Source organism: Corvus moneduloides, chromosome 17 (genome assembly GCF_009650955.1).
Source record: "Corvus moneduloides isolate bCorMon1 chromosome 17, bCorMon1.pri, whole genome shotgun sequence".
Classification (NCBI taxonomy): domain Eukaryota; kingdom Metazoa; phylum Chordata; class Aves; order Passeriformes; family Corvidae; genus Corvus; species Corvus moneduloides.
Window position 1 is genome coordinate 9,576,116 of NC_045492.1, and position 25,378 is coordinate 9,601,493.

Consider the following 25,378-nt stretch of genomic DNA (forward strand, 5'->3'; position numbering starts at 1 on the left):
AAACAAATTAATTGGTTGGACAGAGCCCCATTTAGTTTGGATGCTGTCTCCCTCTCTCAGAGGGTGCTGCTGGTGGCAAGTGATGCTACACAGAGATTTCTCCCTGATTCCCTGGTGCTGGAGTGACTTCTGTGCCTGCCTGGAATGTGTCTGATTTTATTTTTTATTACTAGCAGAGTAAAGAAAAGGCAGGATTCACACAAATGACCTTTCATTTATTTACATGAGAAATGCTGTTGTTACAAAAGGTTCCAAAACTCAAAAGCAGTGCTGAGAACCTCTGCTCTCTGTCTCCTCCCATTCCCAATGCTCTTTCTTGCCTGAAAAAGAAAAAAAAAATGGTTCAGGGAATGTTGAGAGAAGTTTTGGCTGAGATTGGAGCTGCTTCCCTGAAAATATTAATCCACCAAACACGGATGAATCTCCTGCAATAATCCTCTCTAATGCACGTTCAGGAAATCAATTCCCTGCTTTATTCTTTAATCCAGAAATCTCCAAGGAGGAGGAGGAGGGAGAGGATGAACAGAAGAGGATAAAAAATTGGCACTGCACTTAAGGAAAAGAGAGAAAGCCATGTCTTTGGTGAGAGGAGTGACACGTTCTTACAGGCAAGTGGTAAAGATTCCCTTGCAAACACTGGAGCCCCTGGGCAATGCCAAAATATGCCATTTCTTCCTCATGCTCTAGTATTTAGCTCTGCATTAAAGCTGCCAGAAAAGGGTGGATGCTAAGGCAAACTTTGGATGTTGTACTCCCAGCTGAGTCCAGGCACAAAATCCCCAGAGAACAGGTACCACTCTGAAAGGTTTGTTGTGGTCCTGGATCCAAACCCTGTGTCCAGGTGCAGAGCAGCCTGTGTCCCACCAGCCCTGACTCTCCTGGAAGGACAGCCCAGGGCTGTGCAAACATTTCTCAGGTCACCACTTTGTTGCAGTGCGTGTCCTACTTACAGGTTTCTGCAAAATGAGATTGCAAGGATGGGGGTTTACGCTGGTCCAGGTGGCTCCTGCAGTGGGAACTGCAGCCTCCAGCCCTTTCCAAAGCACAGTCGTGTCCCAGATAGGCTGAAATAAAATGAAATAAGAGATCTCAATAAATTACTCATCTGAAGACCTCCTCTCTGATATCTGATTATGCTCCTGCTGATAATACTTCTTGCTCAGGGGGTTTATTTTGCTAAATAACCAGTAAATTACCAGGGTCTGGGGTGCACAATAAGAGGACACATCCTCCCTCCCATGAGCCTGGGGACACATGGGGGCCCTGTCTGCTCCCCCAAACCTGCCAAGTGGTTTTGTGGAATGGGGCAGGGAATGGAGGAGCTGGAGGGAAGATGCTGGAGGAGGCAGAGAAGATCTGCAGGCTCTGAGGAGCAGGTTGATCTCAGCAGCAAAACCACACAAAGGTGACTGAAACCAGGAAATTTGCGACACCAGGTTTATGGGCACATTTGGGGCAAAATCAGAGCAAAACATAGAAAGGCTCCTGTGCCCAGCACCAGCTCTGAGCATCTGAAGGGCTGAGGATGAGATTCATGGAACATCCACCCCACCTGTAGCTCACACACAGGAGAGGCTGTAAATGAGTGGGTTTGTCTGAAACTTGGTAGGAGAGGGGCGAAAAAACCCGACATGAAAGGAATTTAACAGCTGCAACGAGCCTAAATGGTTGCACAGGAAAATCCCCTGTCACCCACAAACAGTTTGCCTTTAATGAGAATGCAGGACATGCACGAGTAGGTTGCTAATTCTTAGTGCAAAATCCTCCTGGTAATTGCTACACGTGTATCTTTCCATTGTCTTCCATGGAAGTGGAATTGCAATTTATTTTTTTCCTTTGGAGATGAAATTAAAAACAATTTTTTAGAGAATAACAAATGTCAAAGTTGCACAAGATCGTGCCCAGTGTTTGGAGGAGCAAGAGTGAGTCACCCATAAATTGGGAGTTGTACAGGGAAAGCAATTTGGGAAGGGATTCAAGGGATCAGCCAAAGCTTTCCTGGCAGCTACTTCCTCAGTCAAATCATTAATTTTTGTTAATCCTTTGCAAAAATCTGGTGATTTGGGAACAAAATTTTACAGTACTTCAGTCCTGCTTTAGGAGGCCAAATCCAATTACTGGATAATGGGACTTTGGCCTCCCAGGAGCAGAGACACTCTGGAAGATGTGGGTTTATATGGGGGTTTCTTCTCATTCCATTATTGGATTAAAACCTACCCCACCCTTAATCCTGCATCAGGAACTGTGTAAGCAGGAGCTACACCAGTCTGGAAACCAACCGGAGCATAAAACCCCTGGCACTGCTCAGAGACACCCCCAAGAACTGCACCTCAGGAGGATCGGTATTTTGGAGGTGTTGGTAGAAGGTAAAAGCTCTTTTTTAAACCCAAGTTGTACTTGTGGGAACTAAGACTGCTCTTCATGTGTTTTTCATGCTCTGGGGACAGTTACAAACAAATCCAGAGAAATTATTTTAAAGAGAGAAACCAAATAGGGAAGAAAGGGGAGAGCACTTGAAGCTGCCGGTGGGAGCTTGATGCCCTGGACTGCAGCTCCCTGCCATTGCCCCCCCATCCCCCTATTTTTAATTACAAGCAGCCAAACTGTAAAGACCTTAATGGACATCTTAATTATTGCATTAAAGTTTGAAATGGAAAATTCCTCATTACGTGCCACGCAGTAGGTCACGGCTGCAATAAACGGTGATATTTCGCTTGTTACAGGACTGGGTGCCCTTTGAGAGCTGCTGTCTTTGGGGCATGTCCTGGCCCTGGGGAGCTGCCAGGTGGATGTTAGATCAGGTCTCTGCTGTGAGAGCATCTGCTTGTGTTTTCCAAGCAAAACTATCAGCGAGGAGTGCTCTTTGCTATCCCTTTTCTCCTCCAAATAGTGCTACTTTCCTCCTGTGTTTTGCTTTCCATCTGCTTGAATGTGTTTATTGATTTAGTGTTATGCAAACTGCAATGAAACGGGATCCGTCTAATGATCTCCAGCCAGCTATGGAATATATTCCAAACAATTTAAATACAAACCAACCCCCAGCAGCAATACAAGGTACCTGTCACTGATCAGCCTTTAAGGCCCTTTTTGCACTGCCTGTCCCTGCTCGCTCAGGGCAGGCTGGAAAGCTGAGACCCAGCCTGGGACACCGACAATTTAAGGAATGTGGCAGAAAAAAAGACTAAAAAAAGAAAAGAAAAAAGAGGAGAGAAAATACTAAAGAAAAGAAAAAGACAAAAATACCAAACCCTTCTTTTCGCTCAGGCTCCGCACAGTTGGAGAACAGAGCAGGGTTTAAGGTGGGTCTGCAGCTTCTTAGAGCTGAAAATCTTTAAATCACCTGAATGACCTAAAAGGTCAAAATAGCTCAAATGTGCATGTCAGAGGTTGTTGATACCTCTGTAAAGAGAGCAAAAGGACAGGGGAAGTTGAAGATAACTTGCACTCTGCTAAATTATCCTCAGCATCATTTTCATGCCAAGTTTCATGTTGGCTTTTGTTCTGATCACAATGAGGAGAAAATTAGAGGAGTCTGCAGTACTTAGAGATACTCTCTCGATTACATGACCTTACCGATGAGGTGTTAAAATTCATTTAATGGCTATTTCTCCTTTTAAAATGTCTCCAAAACTTTCCATCCCTACAATAACTGCGCAATTGCCCTGTGAGGCATGACAGGGAACGCTGGGACAGCAAATCCTGGGGCTCCCAAAGGCAGCTCCAGCCACGAGAGCCACCAGTCAGGGCTGCTGGCGGGCAGGGCCAGGCTCTGCCAGATGTGCCACCCAAACTATCCGCACCAGCCACGCTACCCGTGCCAGCTGTGCCAGGGCCGGGCTCGGCAGCTCTCGCCGGCCAGGAGCTGCCACATCCCAGATCTCACAGCTCCCTCTGTTGGCATCTGCTCGAACCTATCAGTGAGGATAATAAAAAAAAAGGTGGAAACGTATTTTTATTTTATTTTTTTAGCACGATCACCATGTGGAAGGTGATCCGCCTGCGGGGTGTGTCCCAAGTCACCCGAGAACCACTTCGTTTGTGTCATTACTCTTAACAAGTGATAGTGGGTCATGGCTGCTGATGGAGTACTGACCACAGCTCTGCTGAAGGCAGCTTTTCATTCATTTTTCCAAAATCAGTGAGAAGATGTAGAAGACTCCGAGTCTGATGTACAAGCACATGTGAGGATGCTGTGAAAATCTGACAGCCCTGATACTCTCCCTAGGGAGATAATCACATCAAATATACTCCTCTGTCCCTCACTGATCACACAAATTAACACCTCTGCAGCCAAAGGAAAAGCAGAGTTTGCAAATGAGTTGCTGCCTTTATTTTTTTTAGGTCCTTCCATAACAAAAACTCGCAGACCACAAGCTTTGGCTTAAACAAATAACAGTACAGATATGCAAAATCAATACTTCACCAAGGAGGTATGATGATCATGAAACCTCAGCCTCAAGTGTAGGTCAAATATTTAACTTATTGGCCAGTTACAGAGACAGATAACTTGGACAGCTCACTGGAATGTTAGCTGGATTCACAGAGAAGCCACAGCCAACCACTTTCCTTTGAAGATCAGTTCCAAATTTCCCAGCTGGCAGATCCAAGGGGTGGCCAAGCAGCCCGATTCAAATGTGAGTGATTTAAACTCATCAACTCCTCCACAAGAAATGGTGCAACCAGCAAAGAGAAGCAGAATTGACTCCTTGTGCTCCTGACCTGCAGCTCTGAATGGCCAGGGAAGATACTCTAAAACCTCACAAAACCCAGGAGGTTTTTTTTTCTGTGTCACTGCAGAAAAGGCCATGCAAGCAATCTGCTCAGACTGGACAAAGGACAAGCTGACAGAGAAGGCTGCACAGCCTCGGGCCTCCTTGGCAAGCCTGGCTGTGTTTGTGTTTGTTGTTACTGGGTGTTCTTCCCAATTTACCCACTGATTTAAAGACTTCCCAGCAGCCTTCCTGGGTCCTGCCTCTGCAGCACCCCGATACAGTACCTATGGCAGCAAACAGCCTTTTAGACAAAAAAGAGCACAGAAGCAGGAAAAAAAAAACCCCAAAACTTTCTTATCTCTCTGTCCCCAGCCAGGCCACATTGATTCTCTATTCTCTTGGGAAGACATCAGGCAGCTGCATCCTTATCTCTAAATCTGCCCGGTAAGGGGCTCAGCTCAGCTTAGTGATACCCATTAGTGTCTCTGCAATTAAAAGGCTGTCAGTATTTTCACTACAAGCCAGGCTATTCAGAAACTTTGCATGGCTCCAACAGTCTTCCAAGAAGAAATTTGGCCAAAACAAAAGGTGAGGAAGAAGATAATTGGGGGGGGGTGGTGGTGTGTTGCACCTGAACCTATAGTTTTCCCTGCATTGCAAGGTCCTTGGGCAATCTGCTCCTCAGTCGGAATTTTCTGGTAAGCACTAGAGAAACCCAAGAGATCCTTTAGGGCTGCAAGCAAGGGGTGGGAGAAGAGGCAATGAATTGCTTTAATATGAAATTCACATTTAACCTTGATCCTCCAGAACCAAACACTGGAGGCTGGTAGATCGTCCCCTTCGAGAAAGGAGTGTTGGATTTGGTGGGAGTACCACTCAAAACAAGCATGCAGAATCAGGCCTCAAGTACATAAATACAGGATTTGGTGCTTAAATTTTAAAATATTTATAAATAACTTAAGACATTCAGGCTCAGAGGTGTCTACAGCCAAGTATTTCCCTCTGACACAGGGAACCACAGGGATCCACACCCTTGTAGATGCCCAAAGCAGAAATTTGATTTATGCTTAACACAGAAACAAAACCTGCCCATGCCAAGCTCTTTGGAAAGTCTCCCTCGGCCCTTTGTGAGCATGTGGAGGGAACATCTAATCATGCAGAAAGCATTTGGGAGTTGTAGATCCACAGCACAGAGTGTGACTGGTTCTTCCCATACATTCACAGCATCTGACAAAACAGCTCCAGGGGGATTCCTCAGCTGTTGCTGCACGGCAAGGTCAGCCCAGCTAAGCCTGACCCCGGGGGACAGCTTAGCTCTGCTATCATGGTGGAGCTGGTCCACCTGGGCTCAGGGCTGGGGTGAACCCACCAGGGATGGAAGGGAGACCTCAAGCCCTTGAGCAAAGTCAGGCTTGGCTTGGAGCCTCCCAGCTCCGTGACAGCAGTACTGAAACAGCCCCATGGCCCTGGGTCCAGGGCACACATTCCCTGAAGGGAAGCCTGGAATTCACCTCACAGCCCTGGAATCCTGGCTGGTACCTGCCGAGCAGGCTGCAGAACGAAGGCACGTGCGGGGGTTAAGGTCAGAGGTACTCGTTGGGATGTTCAGAGGACACCTGATGGCACAGCAGCTCCAGAGCCAGGTGGTCCCAGGACAGCAGAGCGTGGGGGCCCCACTCCCACATGGAGCAGCAGCTCCCCTCGGGAGGGAATGGAACCACAGCAGCCTTGGGAGACAGGCCAGGTCAGCTGCTTTGGCCACAAGGCTATTTGTCCACTAGACACAGACTGGGACAAACTGGTCCCACAGACCGTATCCTCACTGGAGATGTTGAGCTGGATGGCTCTGCAAGCTACCAGCTACAGCCCTGAGCAAAAAAATGAACTCTAAATTTCTTTCCTCCCATGGGTTTCATCCAGACCCATTATGTACTTGGTTTCAGCATTTTTTTTTCCTGTTAAAACACCTAAAAAAAAAAAAGTTCTTTGGCACTTGTGCAAGAATGACCCATAGATGTGACACTCTTCTGTCCTTCAGCTGCTTCCTGAGCTCATCCCTAGAGATCCACATACACAGAGTCTGTGTCCACCCTCTGGGCCTCTCCAAACAGGAGGAATGTGCAGAGCCCAATGCTGTTCACAGCAGCCACCAGGTTGAAAACAGAAATCCAGGAGCCAGTGGTCTCGATCAGGTATCCAGCCAGGTACACACAAATGACCCCTGCAGCCAGAGAGAAGAGAAACATGCAAAGGCTCTGGGCTGGATCCTGCCCTCTGCAGGGAGAGGGCTCCCCAGGAAAGGATAGCCGCAGGAAAGTACTTTACCTAGGAGGGCTCCACCTGTATTTGCAACCCCTGGAAAGAAAAGAGAGAAATGGTGTGAAAAGAAATTGTGAAAACCCACAGACATGAGTGGCTTCATCACAGCTCCCACCAACCCCCCATCTGCATGTCGGGCAAAATGTCTTTCTCATCATGGAATCACTGACTGGTTTGAGCAGGGATGGACTGTAAAGCACATCTCATTCCTTCCTCCTGCCATGGGCAGGGACACCTTCCACTAGCCCTGCTCCAAGCCCCATCCCACCTGACCCTGAACACTTCCCGGGACGGGGCAGCCACAGCTTCTCTGGACAACTGACAGAGACCACTGACACAGCCCCAGCCCAGCCCTGGGTGCAGCAGAGCTCCTCACAGATATAAGAAAGGCCCCTTGGTGCTGTTATCTGCCCCCAGCACTGGCAGGTTTATCACAGAAGGAAGCTGAGACTGCACACATAGAGTAGACACTGCCCAGAGCTGCTCCTCCTCAAAACATGATGCTGGTGACCATGTCCCCCCCACAGAAGCCCCACAGAATTCTTACCAAACAGCAAGCCAGCACACGAGGGGGCCAGGTCCTGCACATTTACTGAAATGCCACTGGTGAGAAACAGAGGGGGGGAAATAAATGGCTGTTTGAATGGAATGGACTGCTTTCCTGTCATCTACTCAGTTTGGTTTGTCAAACACAAGGAAAGGTCCTGCACAAGAAGTAGCACTGGCAGGAGAAAGAAGAAGCTGAGAGCGAAGCAGCACAGGTGAGTATCAGAAGGAAAACAATTCAACTCCAAGTGTTCAGAGGTGCTGCAATGCAATTCCCCTCCTGCTCTATCTCCCTCATAGTGGCTGGTCCAAGCCCTTCCCCACGCTAGAGGTTTGCTGCATCATTTCCAACCCACAGGGCACTAAACTCCACCAACCTCGCAGAGTCCCAAACACAATGCTCAGGCAAGTGCCAGTTCTTGTTCTCACAGTCAGGACGGAGGCAGCCTCCTCTGAGACCCCAAAATGCCACATGTGCAGGACAGCTGAGGGCCACTGTCCCCATGGCTCTCCTTACCTGTGGTTAAAGGTCTGCAGTCCAACTGAGGCCGAGGCAAACACTATTGCTTTGCAGAAACTGGAGGTCTGGCCCAGGCACAAAGCAAAAATGCTTGAGACGCCAGAGCCAATGACCTGGAAAAAAGGAGAAATTAAACACCACAGCACGTTTTCTGTAAGGAAGAAAGCAACTCCTGCCATGAACAAACTGTTCCCTTTTCCAATAGCAAGAGTTAGTGTGCACCAGGTGCTTCTCTTTTTTTTCCCCAATGTCCTTCTGTGTCAGAGGTCTGTCCAGAGGGATGCAGTGCTGCAGAGCAGAGGATACACTGTGTTCTCACCCAGCATTTCTATTTCTGTTCACCCTGTTATTGCTGCTTCCTCAGTATCTAAGGGGTCATTTGGAATGACCAGGGACAGGTTGTGAAGGAGAACCCCTTCAGAGCACTCACTGTGCTCAATGATACCATTGGTCCATGCTCTGTTCCTCAGCCAGGGTTTTCCTCTGGATTTCCTTTCACATACACCCTGACCACCAGTTAATGTGCAAAGCCAGAAAATCTTTCCTTTTTCCACCTATAACCCCCATACAAGGTCTACCAAGCTATCAGAGTTTAACTGGTAGCTCAGGTGTCTCTCCCACAACTTCAGCTCTCTTACCTGCATGAACTTACGAATGGTGATGGTTCTGTACCCTGGAAAAAAAAGGGACACTTGGAGTTAAGCACAGCTCACCTTGTTGTCCAGCCAGGAAACTATAACATAAGTAGATTTCAGATGCCCAGATTTCACCTCCAGGTGGATGTTATGAATGAGATCGACGTGGATGGGATTTGGAGACTGGAGAATTTATTCTGCTTTTGTATCAGAACCTCACATTGTCTATTTGCTGGGACTTCTCCCTACCAACAAGCCCACCTGCTCCCACCCAGGTCCTCTTCCCACATCATGTAAGAGCTGAGGAAAAGCCAAAAAGAGCTCTCACCTTGATTGATTAAATGATCAGACAGAAATCCACTGAACAAGCTTGTCGGAATTGCAACCAGCCAGGGGACTACATTAAACACCCAACCCTGAAAAGAAGTGAAAATCAAGAGAGATTTGTTGTCAGAGCTGAGTTTGTTCACAAATATTCTGGCAGTCTGTGGTACCTGTAGAAAGGAGAAATAATGAAGCACTCAGGACTCGTTGCAGTATCTCTACCCCCTTTGCAGAGCCAGCTCTCAGCTGCACCATGCCCCACTCCAAGCTCTGTAAGGGGGCAGGTGCATCACAGGGCTGTAGCATTTGTAGATTTGTTGTCTTTCCCTCTTCCCCAGCAATGCTGCATCCAGGGGAGAGGCAGAAAACTCTGGGGAAGAGGGATTAAATGTGGCAAAGTTTACCGCTCAGCAAGATGATGTGGCAGGGAGCCACAGAGCAGTGGAGGTTTCCTGTGGGTCCCCAGCAAAGCTGCTGGCAAAATTTCCAGCAGCTTCCAGCTCGTTAGCAGCGTTACTGTGTGAGGCTGAGGGAGCATAGCTGGATTTTCTAATGGCAGGATTAGGTAACATTATGGGTAGCAGCATCCTTCGGCCTATTTTCAATTAAGTGGGCTGCAGCTGTAATCACAGATGATTACTGGTCAGCTGGATTACAGCTGCTCAGGGGCACTTTGGTGCCCAGATCCCACAGCAGCTGAAATCAGTGTGGGCTGGGCTGGATTTCATCTCAGCGGGTTCAACCTATTCATCCATCCCCCCCAGCATCCCCCCTTTGCTCAGAGCCCACCACCCTGTGCAGGCATCTCCCTTCCTCTCTGACTTCGGGATGTGTGGGAGGGCAGAATAATCTTGATTTTGAATAGTCCTGTTAAAGCTGCTCCTGGAAATCACACCAGGGTCCCTCTGCACCTTTCCATGCCTTTAAAATCTGGGTCTTGGTCATTTTTGAAAATGTTACCCCACGGGCTTTGTGGGGTGGTGCTTCTGCTGTCTGTTAACACCAGCGGGGGCTGCTCAGCACGTCAATCCCAACCTTGTTTTTTCCCACAGCCCATCGCCCTGAGCCAAACCCTCCATCACCTTCACTCAGGTGGCCACAGGCAGCTGCCCAGCTCACCTGCAGCAAGGGATTTCGGCCAGCAGGTGACACAGGTTCCCTGCATTAGGGATTATCACCCATCCTTTAGAATCAACCTGCCTCAGCCCCTGTTTTAAACTGCATGAAGCGATTATCAGCTGCAGGAGCACTCTATAGAGCATCTTACATAAGGGCACCACGATATAATGCTTAACAGATGGTAAATTACTGCTGCACAAGCACATTACTCGAGGTGCACAGATCTTGTCACAACAATATGTTTGCTGGTTTAACACATGATTTTAATATAAATATCAAGTATGCCATAAAGAGCTTTACATGTGTAATATGAAAAGGCATTTGTAAGCAGCTCTGGAAATTGTAAAACCTAACAGAGCCATTGTGGAAAAGACTGCCTGAGTTTCTGAGAACAGGATGAAATACCAGCTCTCAGCCCAGATGAGTATTACCTGGCTTTCTGAAAAATGGGAGTATCATTTGTGCTGAGCAGAGAGCTTTTGTAGTATTTCTGAAGTACACATTATTAATGGTAATTATAATTTTCACAGGCAGATCTGAGCTGTACAATGTTAGTCCAGTTAAAAACCCCATAAAAAACTAGGAGTGAATGGTGGTTATTTGCAATAGCATAATGTCATGAGCTTTGTGCTAATTGAAAACCAGAGGAAAAGCAGTCTAAAACCCAAAACCACCTGCTCTTCCCTATATGGAGAGTGCCCCAGCTCTGGTACCCTTCAGCATCCCTAAACAAGCAACTAGAAACCAGCTTCTGCAACCTGGAGAGATCTCCAAAAGCACACGCAGCGGTGCCACTGCTCCCAGCCCCGCAGGGAAACCACCCAGCTCCTCCTGCCTCCCAGCCTGCCCTCCCCAAATCCCTCTGCCATCATCTTCCTCCCTATCCAGCCCCTTTTGGCAGGTGCCCAGCAGTGCCTCTGCTTCGGAACCAACCCACCTTCGAGCCGGGAAAAGTTTCCTTAAAGAAAGTTGGCAGCCAGGAGAGGAGAGTGAAGAACGTGCTGGCCGTGGAGAGCTGAGCGATGATGACAGCCCTGAAAACAAACAGCGGAGAGGAAACCATCAGCAGTGCCAGGTCACGCTGGGGGGCAACCGGGCACTCGCTATTCCAGCTCCTAACAGAAACCCCTCGCAGCTCTGCAATCGCTTCCTGGGATTTTCGTCGTGGATAACTTCTCCTTTTGGCTTCCTGAGATTCCTGAGATTTTTGTCACAGATAACCACTCCTTTCAGCTTTCTCCCTGCAGCTGGTTCCTTCGATGCCTCGTCGCACAGCCCCGGGGCCAGGCGAGGTTAATTGAAGCGCTAATTATGCCACTGCATTTCCCACCGGTCCCTTCCAGCCCTGCAAGAGCCCTCCTGCTCCGAGAGGTTTTGTTTAGGGTTTTCTAGGGATGTGTTAGTAGCTCCATTGTTATTCAAGGCAGGAATGGGTTTGCTGCCCTGCAGCCCCATCCTCCTCCTCCCCGCCTTAAAACAGCCCTTGGGAACACGCTTGGATGAGCTTCAGTACCCACTGCAGCATCCCAAAGGAAAAATGGCCATTAAAAAGATGTTTGCCAGCAATGAGAACACAGCCTGTGCCACCCAGTGCCCCTGAGCAGCACTTCTTAGGAGCCCATTACAATCAGCATTTCTAACAAGATCCGTGGAAAATATCACTCCGGAGGAGCACAGGACTCATCCAGGGGGAACAGCCTGGGAGGGAGAAAGATTTGCCAGTAACATTTGAGTCCTCTGGATAGAACATAAACCACCTTTGCCAAGCTCACCTTTTCAGTTCTTTATTTATACAGAAGGAATTAGAAAACTGGTTCTGCTTCTCAAATATATAAATAAGTGGACAAAAACCACAGGGGCAGAAGAAACAAGCCCAGAGAGGAGAAAAGGGAGGATGCTCCCAGCCTGGCCAATGCATGCAGCTGCCTACCAGATCGGTGCCTTCCTAAACAGCTGCTTCCAGGGAACTTTGGTCTGCTTGGATATCGAGAGGCCTCTCGTTAAATAGTCTATGGGGATGATGAGTTCTGCAGGGAAGAAAACATCCAAAGGAAAGCTCCGGTCAGTAATTGTCTGTGCAGCTGGAGGCAGCCCTGGGATACTGCTGTACAACCACTTTTAATCTCCTCCTAACCCTTGTTTTTTTGGCTCTACCAGCATTGAAAGCTCATGAAAACACCTTGTTACACTGACCAAAATTTTTCCACACCCTTCCCCATCCAGCCACCTTCACCTGTGTGTTGTATCTCTTTCATAATTAAAGAAAAGTCCCTTGGCAGGGACCAGGTTTGGATTCTGTCCAGCACCAGGCACACACCCAGCTCCCAGTGAGCTGCGCTCCTACATACCACACTCACCCTAATAATGCTGTAGCCAGGTGTAATGGTTTGTCCATATGTGGAATTACTCCTAGGCAGTTATTTGGGAAGAGATATTGTGGATTAACTGGTTTTTAAAAGCTCTATGTGTAGATGCTCTTAGTTTGGAGTAAGTATCTTGCCCTGCTTTAGCTTAATCCACTTTGAAGATCATGCTCTGTTTTGTGTTTTCACTGGTGCTTAAAGACTACTGAGGAGCCACATCAGGCTCTTAGCAATGATATAATCCAGCATGGGACTTGAAATACGAAATCAGCATTGCAAGAGCTCAAATCCTCATGTTTGGGTTGGGGATCTTGGGTGAGACACAGCGTGTATTATAGAACACATCTGAGCAAAAGGCCTTTGCGTAAAAACAGGCATGATCTTGGAAACACACAGAATTTGCAGAAAATAATGAAAATAATGGAGAGGGATCACTTAGTTCCCAGATCCTCGGGAGCACTGTCAGCCCCAGGGATGCAGCTGGACTCACCTTTCTCACTCAGGAGGTATTTGCAGGTGCAATAAACCCAGAGCAAAGTGAGCAAACCAGAGAAATAGAAAACACTTTCCCAGCCGTACCAGTCCAGGAGGAGAGATCCTGCACCACCAATCACCAGCGTTCTGCAAGGGAAACCACTTGGATTTACTGCCCTGGCTGAGAGCTCAGACTGAGCACATCGATGGGAGACTCCCTGGGGTCAACGCTGCTGTCACTGAACCACAGAATCCTAAAATAGTTTGGGTTGGAAGGGTCCTTAAAGCTCATCTTGTTCCACCCCCTGCCATGGGCAGGGACACATTCCACTCTCCCAGGTTGCTCCAAACCCTGCCTGACCTGGCCTTGGACACTTCCAGGGATCCAGGGGCAGCCACAACTTCTCTGGGCAACCTCAGGGCCTCAGCACCCTCACAGGGGAGAATTTCTCTGTCACTGCATGTGTGGGTGCTGCCACCAGTCCCACCATGGCTCTGCAGCCTGTCCTGTTCCCTGAGTGGCATCTCGGGCCAGATCCTCACTGGCAGCAGAAATCCCAAAGGGACCTCACCCTTACCTGCCCCATACTGAAAAATGGTCACTGAGGAAAGAAAAGGAGGTTTCTGGTGTGCAGTATCTCAGAGAATGTGTAAAGCAGCAAAAGAAATGAGCACACTGGAAAATGAAGTGATTCAACACAGTAATATTTCTATTTGTCTTTTAAGCAACCCTTCCATTTAGAAAGGAAATTCTGATGGAGATCAGCAGAGATGGAGAAGTTCTATTCTTCCCATCTATCAGAGTGCAGGTGACGAGTGTCAGGCTGACTCTTGCTCTTCCTACTGAATTGGGCTGTTTCCCATAGTAATTAAATGTTGCAAACAGTCTTCAAAGTCTGGTTTGAAAAGAAAGAGAAAACTACATAAATCCTTGACAGGCAGGACAGCAACTGCCTGAGGCTTCCTCAGCTGCAGGCGGAGTCCTTGAGGACCCATGAATCCACATGTACTTTGGGCTGTGAGTTTTGCCTCCAACTATTTAACGGCATTTCATCACACACGATGTCCAGAGACTGTCACTCGCTGCTTACAGGCCTTTGAACTCACCCAAACTGGGATCCAGTCCCCACTGTGCTGTAGGTGAAGGCTCGCTCGCTCTCCCGGACCCTCTGGGACAGCAGGCTGGCCAGAGATGGGAAGTACACTCCTGAGAGAAACAGGAGCAAGGCAGGGAGCAGTAAGGCAAACCAAAATCAAATTTAAATATCCAGAGTGAGCTAAACACTGAGACAAAGCAGTAAAACCTTTGGTGAATTCACAACAGGGATATAAAATAAACCAAGTGGATCCATCGCCATCAAAGGCTTGTTGGTGCCTTCTCTGTAATCCCATTTCATCATCACCACTGCTACTGTAAATCCATCAGTGCCAATGCACTTCCCAGTGCTGCAGCTTGGCAAGAGGGAAGGAAAATCACCCCAAATTATCCAAAAGTTTTGGCAAGGGCAAATTTTCTCTGACTGCTTTGAAGTTTAAAAATGTGGAAAACCAAACACGACCAGAGATGGTTTCTGAAGCCAGCAGCCCCTGTCTGGCAGAGGCATTTCTACAGGACAATGACTTGTCAGTGACTTTCTCTAGAAATGTCACTGTGTTTTCCCATGGAAGTTGTGGATGTGGAGGCAGTTTTGAGGCAGAGAATTGCTCAGACACCCATGGGAACGGTTCGTGCCCTGCAAACCACAGGATTTGCATCTGAACGTGCTGCACATGAGCCTCTGTGCAAGGAAGCCCCTGAACAGGCAGACACACAGACACACTCAGGATGGGGGTCTCACCTTGCAGTAGCCCCATGAGGAACCTGGAGGAGGTCATAAAAACCAGATGGGCTGAAGAGATGTGGGTGAGCAGCGGGGTGAGGACTGTGAGGAACCCCCAGGCTGATGCTGAAAGCAGGAGGACTTTCTCACCTCCTATTCTGGAAGACAGAAAACATATTATCAAAGACAGGAGGGCAAAAGGGCAAAGTCCTCCAGTCAAGACTCAAGTGCCCTTCCCAGTTTAGCCTGTTTTTAAGAGCAACCTTTCTGTCAAACCTGTTCTTCTCTTGGCCCTTGGGGAGTAGCTCTGACCTCCTCCCTTCCCACCTCCTGCCAGCACTGCCCATCCAACCCCTGTGATCCCAGAGCTCTCACAGCACTGAGCCACTCAAGTCTTGATGGTGGTGGAGGGGAAGCCCAACTGCTGCCACCATTCTGCTTCTTTTAACCAGAGATGGTGTTTTCCATTTGCTCTTTCGCATCAGCTCTGCCTTTTACCATTGAGGTTTTTCCGGGTGTTTTCTTGCAAACTATTAAGGACCCTGATTAAACAGCACAGTGCACTGCATGGATCATGCTCCCCTTCCAGGCATGTGCTCCTCACAAAAGATTTCATAGAAAAGCTCTCTCACCAAGAATAGATTGGCTGGAGAAAGGGACTCAAGCAGGTAATGATTCAGATCTTCCCTTACAGCCAGCTGGGGAAATTGTTTGGCTTTTAATTCATGTGATACAATGGAGACACTTGGCTTTTCTAAACATGATGGAAACAGCGTATGGGGACTTGCTTGAGAAAAGACTGCAAGAGAATATAGGGCAGAAAGACTGGAAGTGCTGAACAAAGATCATCTAGGCAGATAAAATCAAAAAGGCTGTATTCACAGAATCCTAGAATCACTTCCAGGGATGAGACATCCACAGCTTCTATCTGGTCAGTCTAAACCACCCACATCCCTTCTCAACCAGAGCGTCTCCCCATGGACACACTTCACCCTCCACCTCATCACTGTGAAACCTGGCACTGCCACTGCTCAGACTGGAGCTGAGGGGTCAAAACCAAGCTAAGTGTCACTAAAAAAAGAAAACATGAGAATAAATTCCAGTACTGATCACTGATGTGTCCTCCAATAATCTGTGTCAAGCAGTAGCCCCAGAAGAAGCTGCTGAGCACGACGCCGGACTGCTTCTTGTCCCAGTTGAAGTAGGAGCTGAGGGCGACAGCGCAGATGGGCACGGTGACACGGGCACAGTACAGCAGGCACGTCCCCAGCAGCAGCATCACCGTCCACACACGGGACTCGGGCCTGCAGGGATGGAGAGGAAGAAGGGGAAAGGGCAGAGGGGGGATGCTGTGCCCGGTGGGTCCGTGCACAGCGAGGATTTAGGGGTCGGGTTTGCTTTGCAAGCCGAGCCTGTCTTGATAAAATGAAGGTCAGCACAACCCCCCTGGGGCACAGCGGCTCTGACACAGAGTGTATCCCATCTGCTGGCTTTTAGGAACGTTGCCATCTTCATCCCAAACACTATCTGACCCCAGCAAATGTCTGTCCATAGGTTGCAAGGTGGAACGGGCTGCTTGGACATCGCTGGCTGTGGATGGATGGAAAGGCAGGAAGGAAAGGTTTGTTTGTTTTTCTTCCCCCGAACAAGAAACTGTTCTTTAAAAGATAACAAAGGAAAGGTTAGGGCATGAGGCTGGAAGCACCTACATGAGACACACCTCTTGGTGGCAAACATTAGTTATTTGGCATTCCTACCCATTCCCCAGGGAAGGTGGTCTGTGTGTTACCCTTCCTAAATAGGAGGGATATGCAGGAATTCTTTAGCGAGACAAGACATGATGGGGATGAAGAGCTCAGAGAGAGGAGCAAAATGATTAAGCCTGGACAGACAAGAAGTTTTAGATAATAAGAGTCAAAATATGTTAACAGAATATATATTTGTGCTGCATGAATTCTCAGCCTCAAGAAAAGGGCACCTACAGGCTGGAAGTACATGAGAAGCAATTTTCTCATCTCTGAGTCAGTGATGTGCTTCTGGAGCAAACAAACACATTTTGCTGCAAATATCAGGCCCAGGTGTAGGTAAATGCCTCTGCCTTCCCTCAGCCATACCACTTTGGGTCCCCCCCTTTGCCAGTGGAATTACAGAGCTAAAAGCTGAGTAAGAACACCCACTATGGGTACTATTTGTATTTGATTATTTCTATGCCCAGAGGCCACAGCACAAAGCACTGAGCAAACAGACTCTCTGCTACAGAGGAATACACTGCACCAGGGTGGTAACCTCTGGGCTTTCCACCCTGGTAAACACACCCACTCTCCATGTGGGAAACAACCCGGGTCACCTTTTATATCAAAGAGAGCATTGATTTCTCTGTGCTGGAATGATGATAAATGTGGGTTAATCCCACACAGCACAAACCCATTTATAGAGGTGTAAATGGGCCGTCACAGGGGGCAGGTGAAGGAACAATGAAAAGCAGAACACGGTGGGCAGGTGAACCTGCTGGAGGTGGATTTATTGCTGTTTCTTGACAAGGCAGATAAGCAGCTCAGTGCTAACCTCTGGCAGGAGGAACTGGAAGTGTTTCAGTTGGTGTTTAGAAGGTTGGAACTTTTGTTACTGTGCACACGCATGAGTGCACAAAATAACACAGAAACTGGCAAACCTCACGTATCTTTGCTGGAGGAATGAGTAAGCAGGGGTTGACGTGCCTCAGTCATTTGAACAGGCTGGGAAACACTCTCAGGAGTCCCTCCTGGGCTTACCCTGACAGGAAGTTATCTTCAATCATATCTCCACTTGCTGCAAAACCAAAGGTGGGCTGGTTAGTAATCACCAGCCCCAGCTGGCTCCAGGAACACTGGAGTGGCTCCACTGACTCCAGCTTGCTACAGAAAAGCACAGGGAAACCAAAGGCTCCTGGACACTGCACATCTGGGTCACAGAAACCCCAGCAGGACAATATGGACAGGAGGTTCTGGGTATAAATCCCCCACCAAAGGCAGAGGGCAGGTGGGGATAACAGGCCATGGAAAACCTTATGGAGAGCCCTTAGGGATGGGATACTTCAGGTACGACTCCTGCCTGCCCTGCACAAATGGGCTGCTGCCAGTCCAGGCCATAATCTCTGTTATCTCCAACAGCGAAGCACTGATAAATTTGAGCTATTGAACCTGCAACAATTGAGGTGACAGAGTAAAGCACAGCAGCCAGTGATGTGTGGAGGTATTTTCTATTATTTAGCCATCAAGATAGTTTCCTAAATTGTGCTTTTCCCCTGCAGCAAAGGGAGACCTTTATGAGCTTTCACTGGAGTGGGACTGAGCTCTGTCTCTCCAGTCATTCTGGTGTGTTCAGAATAACCTGCAGTTATCCTGGTGAGCACAGCAGCATTTTAATACCAGATCAACAGTTCTTCCTTTTTCCTAAACCTTGTACGGCTCCTCAAGGTGTAAGAGGGAGAGAAAAAGACCTAAGCATCTCAAGGAGTCTTTACTCTGTTTCTCTTGAGAAGCCTCCTCTCCAGTTGATGTTCTGACAAAACTCCAGGGAACATTTTTCTCTTGACTTTTACTTTTATTCCAAAGCACCAGATAAGTCTCTGGGTATATGACACACTCTCAAGGTTCTCTTTGACTGATACGCCTCCCTTTGACGGCTACATTCTATATTCTCTTCCTATGTGTTTAATTGTATCAGTAGGGATTATGCTCAGGGCAAGGGGAGAATGTAATGATGGCTTCAGACTACCAGTTCCTCCATAGGCAGCACATCCAGCTAGGAAAATCCAAGCAAAGAATAGGAGTGCCAAATGTAATCAGTAGCTGCTCACACCCACCTGGAACCACGGCAGGAATGATTTTCCTACAAGGACAATGATGTGCTTGCATCACAGGGAAGAGCTTTGTAAATGCATTTTGTCCTAATTATAGTTATCACAGAGGCCACAGATGACTCAACGTTCTGCTCAGTGCAAAACAACAACAGCAGAGGTTACACAGGAGGAACCTGGACTAGCACAAAGACAGGAATTAAAACTCTCTTTCCAAAACTAAGGAATAATGACAAATCAAACAAAAGTTTTCGTGGGTGACATCAGCCATCCAAGAAGTAGAACTTCACCAGTGTTAATAAATTAAATCTAATGAGTCCCCTGCTGAGGGAGGGAGGGAGAGGGAAGCTGTGCTGCAGATAACCAGCCTAAATCAGAGCACAGGAAATCACAGACATTGCTGTCACTGGTGCCACCACACCTGATTCACCAGCCAGACCAAGCATCTCCCACCAAGCATCCCTGTGCCAGTCCAGGCCAAGCCCTGGCTATATGTGACAGACACTGCTGTGAGAGGGACCAGCCCTCCACACCATTGGCAGGGGAATCACTGGAGCTTGTCTGGAGCCACCTAATTTGTTTAATTTGGTGCTGTGTGATGGGAGTGGCTCCTCAGTGCCCAGACTGTGCCCTCCTGACCCGCCATCCCCTTCTCTTCACAAGAGACAGGCACTGCAGGTGCATCCCCTTCTGCATGTCACCGACACCCTCTTCACTGAGCAAAGCAGCCATGCAGCTAGAAACACTTCCTATTTCACAAACCTCCAACCACCACCCAGACTATAATTAGCCCAAGCCCTAATGACTCTTCCTGGGTGGTTTTTTGAGCAGTCCTGTCTGATGTCTCCTGGTTCTCCTCCTCCAAACACAGCCTTGGGCACTGTGTGGAAATGGCTTTGCTTGGAAGCATCCCTTGATTTCCCTGAGACCCAGCTCCCACCAAATAGATCTGCACTCAGGGCACAGTGGTTAGGATGGATTTTTAAGGATGCCTGAGATCCCCAAAGGGGCAAAACCAAGCTGAGCTGTCTGGCAGTGGAAGCAGAGCCAGCAGCACAGGGTATCTTTATTTGCAGTGTGTTTTCCTGCTGGAGGAATTTCTCCAATAGATGCCACAGAGCAAATATTTATTCAACTTTATTTCTCTTGACTCGCCTCCCTCCTTTCCCCCAGTCTGCAGGGCTTTGGCAGACACTGCAGGTCACTGTTGAGATGGACTCTCTGGAGTTCAGGCTGTCAATTACGCCCCAGTTTAGCCCCCTCCAAGGCACAAGTCTGGGCCGCCAGGTATTTTCAGGTGGTAAGAGAGCTGTGTTAGACAGCAAGACTATGAACAGCCTGTCCCAGCAACAGCTCTTGGCCAGAAGCCATCTGCAATATCCGTGGGTGTTTTCCATAACTGGAAGAAGAACTGGGAGCTGCAGCTCCTGATCTGCACAGGATGGGCACAGGTACCAGCAGCAGAGCACAACGCCCACCTCCCGGGGAAGGCATCGCTACCTCAGTTCCCCTCTCTAAAAAGAGATTAGAAACAGTTCTGTGGGAGATGCACGGAGAGCACATCAGTGCAGTCACCCCCAGTGCCCTCAGCCCTCTCGCTCATCCCAGCCACCAGCACTGGATACTCCCCAGACCCTACAAGAACCCGAGGGCACGATGGGATGAGCCCACATGGTGGTACCGAGCTCCCAGCCACGCCACCAGCTCCAAGCCCAGGACACCCAGCAGCCCAAGCACGAGGGCACCTCCCAGGGGAATGTCCCCAGCACAGGCAGCTGGTGCCTGTGGTCCCCCTGTGCCTGGTGGCCTGTCAACCACCGTATGTCAACACTTCCCTCCTCATCACCCATTTCCAGTCCCATGGAATCACTGCCCTTCAAAAACCTCTTTTCCACCTTACCTGCCTATAGCTTTAATTTACAGCAACCTCCACCACAAGCAGGACTGACTGACGTGGCACCAACACAGCAGCCGTGCAGACACTCCTGTGCCAGGAGATAATACCCAGGTTGTTATTTTCAACCCTGTTTGACAGTCCTTTCACTTCTCACTCTTTGTTTTTCTCAGTAATTTCTCCTTCAAAACCTAATGTGCTTGTCAGGAGAGAGGCTTGGAGTAATTTCCCCCCCCTCCTCAAGCTGATTTTGTCATGCTGCCGACCAGCTCCAAGCTAATGATTTGTCGCTGTCAAAAGTAGCTTTGGGGTTTAGAGGAGGGTTGTTGGATTTTTTTTCCCAATCCAGTTAACAGCCAACAAGAGCAGCACAGAGGACACAGGGCTTTTTTTCCTGGGAAAGCTGCTGGCTTCCTGTCCGCCTCCTGTGCTCAAGCTCCCTCCACGGAGCTGCAGATGGCAACAAAGTGGTGTTCAGCAAGCGAGCTCTGGGTTTATTCCCTCTCTTCATTTCTTGCTTTCGGCAAAAGCAAAGATGAAATTAGATTTCAGCAGCTCATATGAGCTGGAAGTTGTTGAGTCCAGGTGGAGGTGGTGAGAAAACATAATAATAAAGCAGAGACGTGCTTTGCACACTGATCTGAGGGCATACATGGATCAGCCAGGAATGAAATGTGTGCCCTCGTTACATTTTCCACGTGAAAAAAGTTCTCAGTAAGGTCATGATGAAAACCAGGGTGAGGAACTTGTAAAACAAAAATCCCAACCACCAAAAAAAACCCACCCAACTAAAGCTGCAACATCATGTTGACAAAAGACAAGGGCACAGAACTCAGAAAAAACAACCGACTGCTGTCTCTGGGCAAAGATCAGGTGACTGGAGACCAGACTGTGGCCAGAACTCCTTTTATCTCTGGAGCTTAAAGAAACTGCTATAGTCACCCCTTGTCTTCAGGTGTAGCCAGAGGCTGGGAGATGAAGAGTGGCTTCAGGAGTCATTTGCTTCCCAGGACACAGTGACTTTTTCATGTTGCATTTCTCTCCTGGAGGCACCATCCAAAATGTGAGCCACACACCCACTGCTGGATCTGCTGGTGGCTTTGTGTGCAACCTTCAGCATCTGATTTCTCTTTTCACTGCTTTGGTCTTCCCTCAGTTGAACCAGAGATGCTCGAACGCATCCGCTGCCCGAGTGGAACTGCTTTAGCATGTTAGGATCAACATAAGAAATGCTCTCTAACTGTCCCGATGTGCTACATAAGCACGAGGGCTTATTCAAGCCCCAAAGAGAAATCCCCAAGTGCTGTTCTTGGAAGAGATGTGTGATAATGGAGCCATTGCAAACCTGCAGAAAAGTTTGGGAAAGGCAGGCAGGATAAAACACAAGGCAAGAACAGTGGAAGAGGAAGGAAAAGCCAGTTGAAAAAAGGGAGGACAAAAGAAGAAGCAGTGTGAACAAAGACGGAAAAATAAACCTGCCAAGATAACTGTTTATCTCTCCTTGCACTGACAGATCTTGGAAGGCTGCCTGGCATGTCTTTTGTTGGAGCATGAAAGGAGAACCCATGTCACTTCCCCCACTTGATAACACCTTGCCTCCATGGCAATAATTCGCTACTTGGAAACTATGAAAGTTATTTATTTGCATATGCTGTTCACAAACTGTCCACCAAATTTACTTCAAACCACCCAATGAGGTACTTTATAAAACTTGACCAACCTGCTCGTATGTTCTGGTGGCTCATTCCCCCTTTCTGCTCCCCCTTAATCACCCTCCACCTGCCCAGTTTACTTTAGGCCATAAAACCTCCATAAAACCTCCATAAAACCTCCCCAAACAAGGGCCGTGACCACTTGTGTGTCTACACTAAACAGTAGGGACACGAACTCAGCTTCTGTGAACGACAGCAATATAGATAATGATCTGATGGGCCTTAGGGTTATCCTGCCCCTCCTTCCCACTAACAGGATTCTCTCAATTATTAGCACCTCTTAGCACGGTCAGAACCACTTAAAATGTCTGCCTCGATCAACAGGCTGTCTTCATCCCTTCTGTTTTGGAAAGTGTTATCTACGTTTTGCATTTTCCGAAGAGATTTGGGAAACAGGAGGGCTTGCTCTGGTCAAATGTTTTTTTGTTTGTTGTTGGTTATTTTTTCCTACAGGAAAAGCATATAAATTAAAGTTTTGCTTCATGAAAATCCGGTGTGGGGTCCCACCACTCCCACTTCACAAAGACTTAGGGAAAAGTTAGCAAGGGGGAGACAGAGAGAAGGAATTTTCCTAAGTGCTTGAGGGGGAAAGAATCTTCAAATGTTAAGAGCCTCTGTGCCAAAGGTCGTCTTTGAGACCCACCCCCTTACTCTTCAGGTGAGCGTGGATTTGACGAGACTTCCCAATCTGACTACAGGAAAAGCCTCTCTCGGGACGGCAGTTTAAAGCTCGCTATCAGCCTGCTGTCACTGCAGAAAGCAATTGATAAACACCAACTCATCCAGCGGCTGATTGCTGCTGGAAGGGGGGGCAATCCCTGCCCTTGGCCTCATGTTCCTGTGCATTGGCACGGGTGCCACCTGTCCTGTGGCTGTCCCTCTGCTCTCCTGCCAGGGCGAGTTCACCACGGTGTGACCCCAAGGCAAGGGGGAAAGGGGAGACCCGGGGCTGGCCACCACAGCTGACATCAGTCAGCTGAAACCGAGCCAAATTTCCAAAGCACAGGGAGTCCAGGGGCTCCCAGCTTGGAAAAGCCTGACCATGACTTCCAGCTGCCCCAGTGGTACTTTGGAATCACCATCTTATCCTACCTCAGCTGGGAGAAGGGGCTGATCCTGAGGTCTTGGTGCTGAATGACTTCCCCAGGGTGGCAGAGAAGAGTAGCACTGCCCCAGGTGTCCCAGTCAGCTCCAAACACTGGATCACCCTGCCTTCGCCTGTATTTTAAGTATTTTAATGACTTTACATCAAGAGCAGTTCATGCTGTCTAGCTGCTGCCCAGCTCCTATTCCAGACTTTATCTTAATGAATGACTATCGCCAGTACAAACATCCCCGCTGGAACACTCCGATAAGAACCTCATAACGGTTTGGTGTTTAATTCACTGATTACAGGCCAGAAATAAGCTCAAATAGATGTTTTTTCCTCCCCGGTTTTTCACAGTAATTCCTTATCTTCCCCCTTCCTTCTACCGTCTCTGCTGGAGTCCGGAGGGGTGAGACAGCGGGAACCGCCCGGGGTGGTGGGACCGTGTCCCTCCCGGAGGGCAGCGCCGGGGACAGGGACAGGAGGGTCTCGGCCCGACGGGGAGCACCAGGCACCTCCGAAATCGCCTCTCCGGGAGCGGTGCGGGGGCCGCCCGACCCCCTCCATCCCGGAGCCGCATCTTTCCCAGGAGCTGCGGGAGGCGGGGGCGGCGGGGCCCGAAGATGCGAGGGGTGCCGGGGCCGGGAGGGCACCGACCGGGGGCATGCGGGGAGTGCCGGCAGAGCGCCGCAAGCAGCGGAGCGGCTTTCCCGGGAGCGGGTCCAGCCTTACCTGGACCAGTACGGCTCGGCGCCGCCATCCCGCCTCATGCCGTCGCGGGGGCCGCTGCCCAGGGGCACATTCCTGCCGCCGCCCCCCGCGGCCATGCGGGCAGCGCCTTCCGCCTCCCCGGCTCACATCGCGGCGGCCGCCGGCTCCCTCCCCCGCCGGGCCGCGGCCACGTGTCAGCGCCTCCCGCCGCCCCCGCCCGCCGTGCCGGGAAGTCCCGCCCGGCCCGGTGCCGGTCCCGGTCTGGGTCCCCGGGCAGCCTCGAACCCGCGGAGCCGGAGGGCTCGGGCGGGGCAGGTGCCGGCCCGCGGCGGGGGCGTTCGGCCCCTCCAGCCCCGGAGAACCGCGGGGTTCTGCTCGTTCCCTCTCCTCCGGTAATTGCTGACACCCCCGTCGGCCACAGCGAGGACAGGGAAGGAGGGGACGGACCAGGGTCTGTCCTCCCGCTCCCATACCCGGGTAGGGAATCGCGCCCTGCTCCCGCAGCTCTCACAGGTTTGCCGGCAGAAAAGTCTCTGCCTCTGCTTTTTAAGGATTAGAAGCGAGCATGACATTCCCATCCGAAGACAAAATAAATAGGGATAAGTGTTGTTACAGCTTGATTTAAGTCTGTTGGATAGAGGTGCTGCCTTGTAAGCATCTGAAAGAGATAATCAAACTCCTTTATGGAAATAAATAATTAAAATTATGGTTATCGCAGTCCACAACAAAAGGACTCGTGACTCACTTAAAGATCATGAACGAGCAGGCGGAACAGCCTTGTTAAGGCACCGTTCAGGTGACGCTCTGGCCGATTGCAGTCTGGAAGCAGGAACGGCAAAACTTCAGGTCAGCAAAGGATGAAGGAGCTCCCGCACAGCCTGAGCAAGGTCGTTCATGGCCCCTGGGAAAGGTACCAGCGCTGCTGGGCTGCTCCAAAACGCGCAGGTGCAGGGCAGACACCTCCTGTCTGCTACTCCTGCAGCCAGAAACCTCTTAATCCTTGGTGGAATTAAGCCTTTAGCAGACTAATATTCAGGTAATTCAAACATCCTTCTCCCAACATGAATCCTTGGCAGGTCCCTGATGAGCAGTTTGCTACATAAATCAGGAGGCATAACACTACTATTGAGATGAACCTTTGAGAGTGAAATAGCAAAAAGGTTCCTGACACACCAAAGACAGCTCCAGGAGGAGGAGGTTGCTGAAAAGCAAAAATCATGAAGTCATACTTTATCCTTTACTTTGATATTTCTTCTTCAGAAAAAAGGTACCTTCCCCCAAAGGCCTGTGGCACAGTCACACAG

At 49.2% G+C, this 25,378-nt stretch overlaps 1 protein-coding gene across 7 annotated transcripts; it reads right to left on the reverse strand.

The window, feature by feature from the left end:
- Positions 1 to 216: 216 nt before the first annotated feature.
- SLC17A9 (solute carrier family 17 member 9) lies at positions 217 to 24,978 on the reverse strand. Of its 7 annotated transcripts, none has more exons than XM_032126854.1 (16): positions 24,096 to 24,247; positions 23,369 to 23,494; positions 15,939 to 16,136; positions 14,851 to 14,990; positions 14,120 to 14,219; positions 13,029 to 13,159; positions 12,106 to 12,202; positions 11,113 to 11,209; positions 9,061 to 9,148; positions 8,736 to 8,770; positions 8,095 to 8,210; positions 7,579 to 7,634; positions 7,038 to 7,067; positions 6,786 to 6,933; positions 951 to 1,064; positions 217 to 320 (listed from the first exon to the last, which is right to left on the reverse strand). In XM_032126854.1, the coding sequence occupies exons 1-15, from the start codon at positions 24,188 to 24,190 to the stop codon at positions 986 to 988; spliced, it is 1,536 nt and encodes a 511-aa protein (XP_031982745.1). In that variant the 5' UTR covers positions 24,191 to 24,247; the 3' UTR covers positions 217 to 320; positions 951 to 985. The 7 variants fall into 7 exon arrangements, with proteins under 7 accessions (XP_031982745.1, XP_031982750.1, XP_031982749.1 ...); XM_032126859.1 differs by lacking the exon at positions 23,369 to 23,494 and adding an exon at positions 20,571 to 21,909 and having other exon boundaries at positions 218 to 320; positions 24,096 to 24,162; XM_032126858.1 differs by lacking the exons at positions 23,369 to 23,494; positions 24,096 to 24,247 and adding an exon at positions 24,820 to 24,978 and having other exon boundaries at positions 218 to 320.
- Positions 24,979 to 25,378: the final 400 nt, after the last annotated feature.

Coding starts and splice junctions, on each gene's coding strand:
- SLC17A9 (XM_032126854.1), bottom strand. CDS start 24,190: ATGGCCGCGGGGGGCGGCGGCAGGAATGTGCCCCTGGGCAGCGGCCCC. Junction 12,203..13,028: donor ATACCTCCTGAGTGAGAAAG/GTGAGTCCAGCT, acceptor TCTTCCCTGCAG/AACTCATCATCCCCATAGAC. Junction 8,211..8,735: donor CCATTCGTAAGTTCATGCAG/GTAAGAGAGCTG, acceptor CCTTTTTTCCAG/GTCATTGGCTCTGGCGTCTC.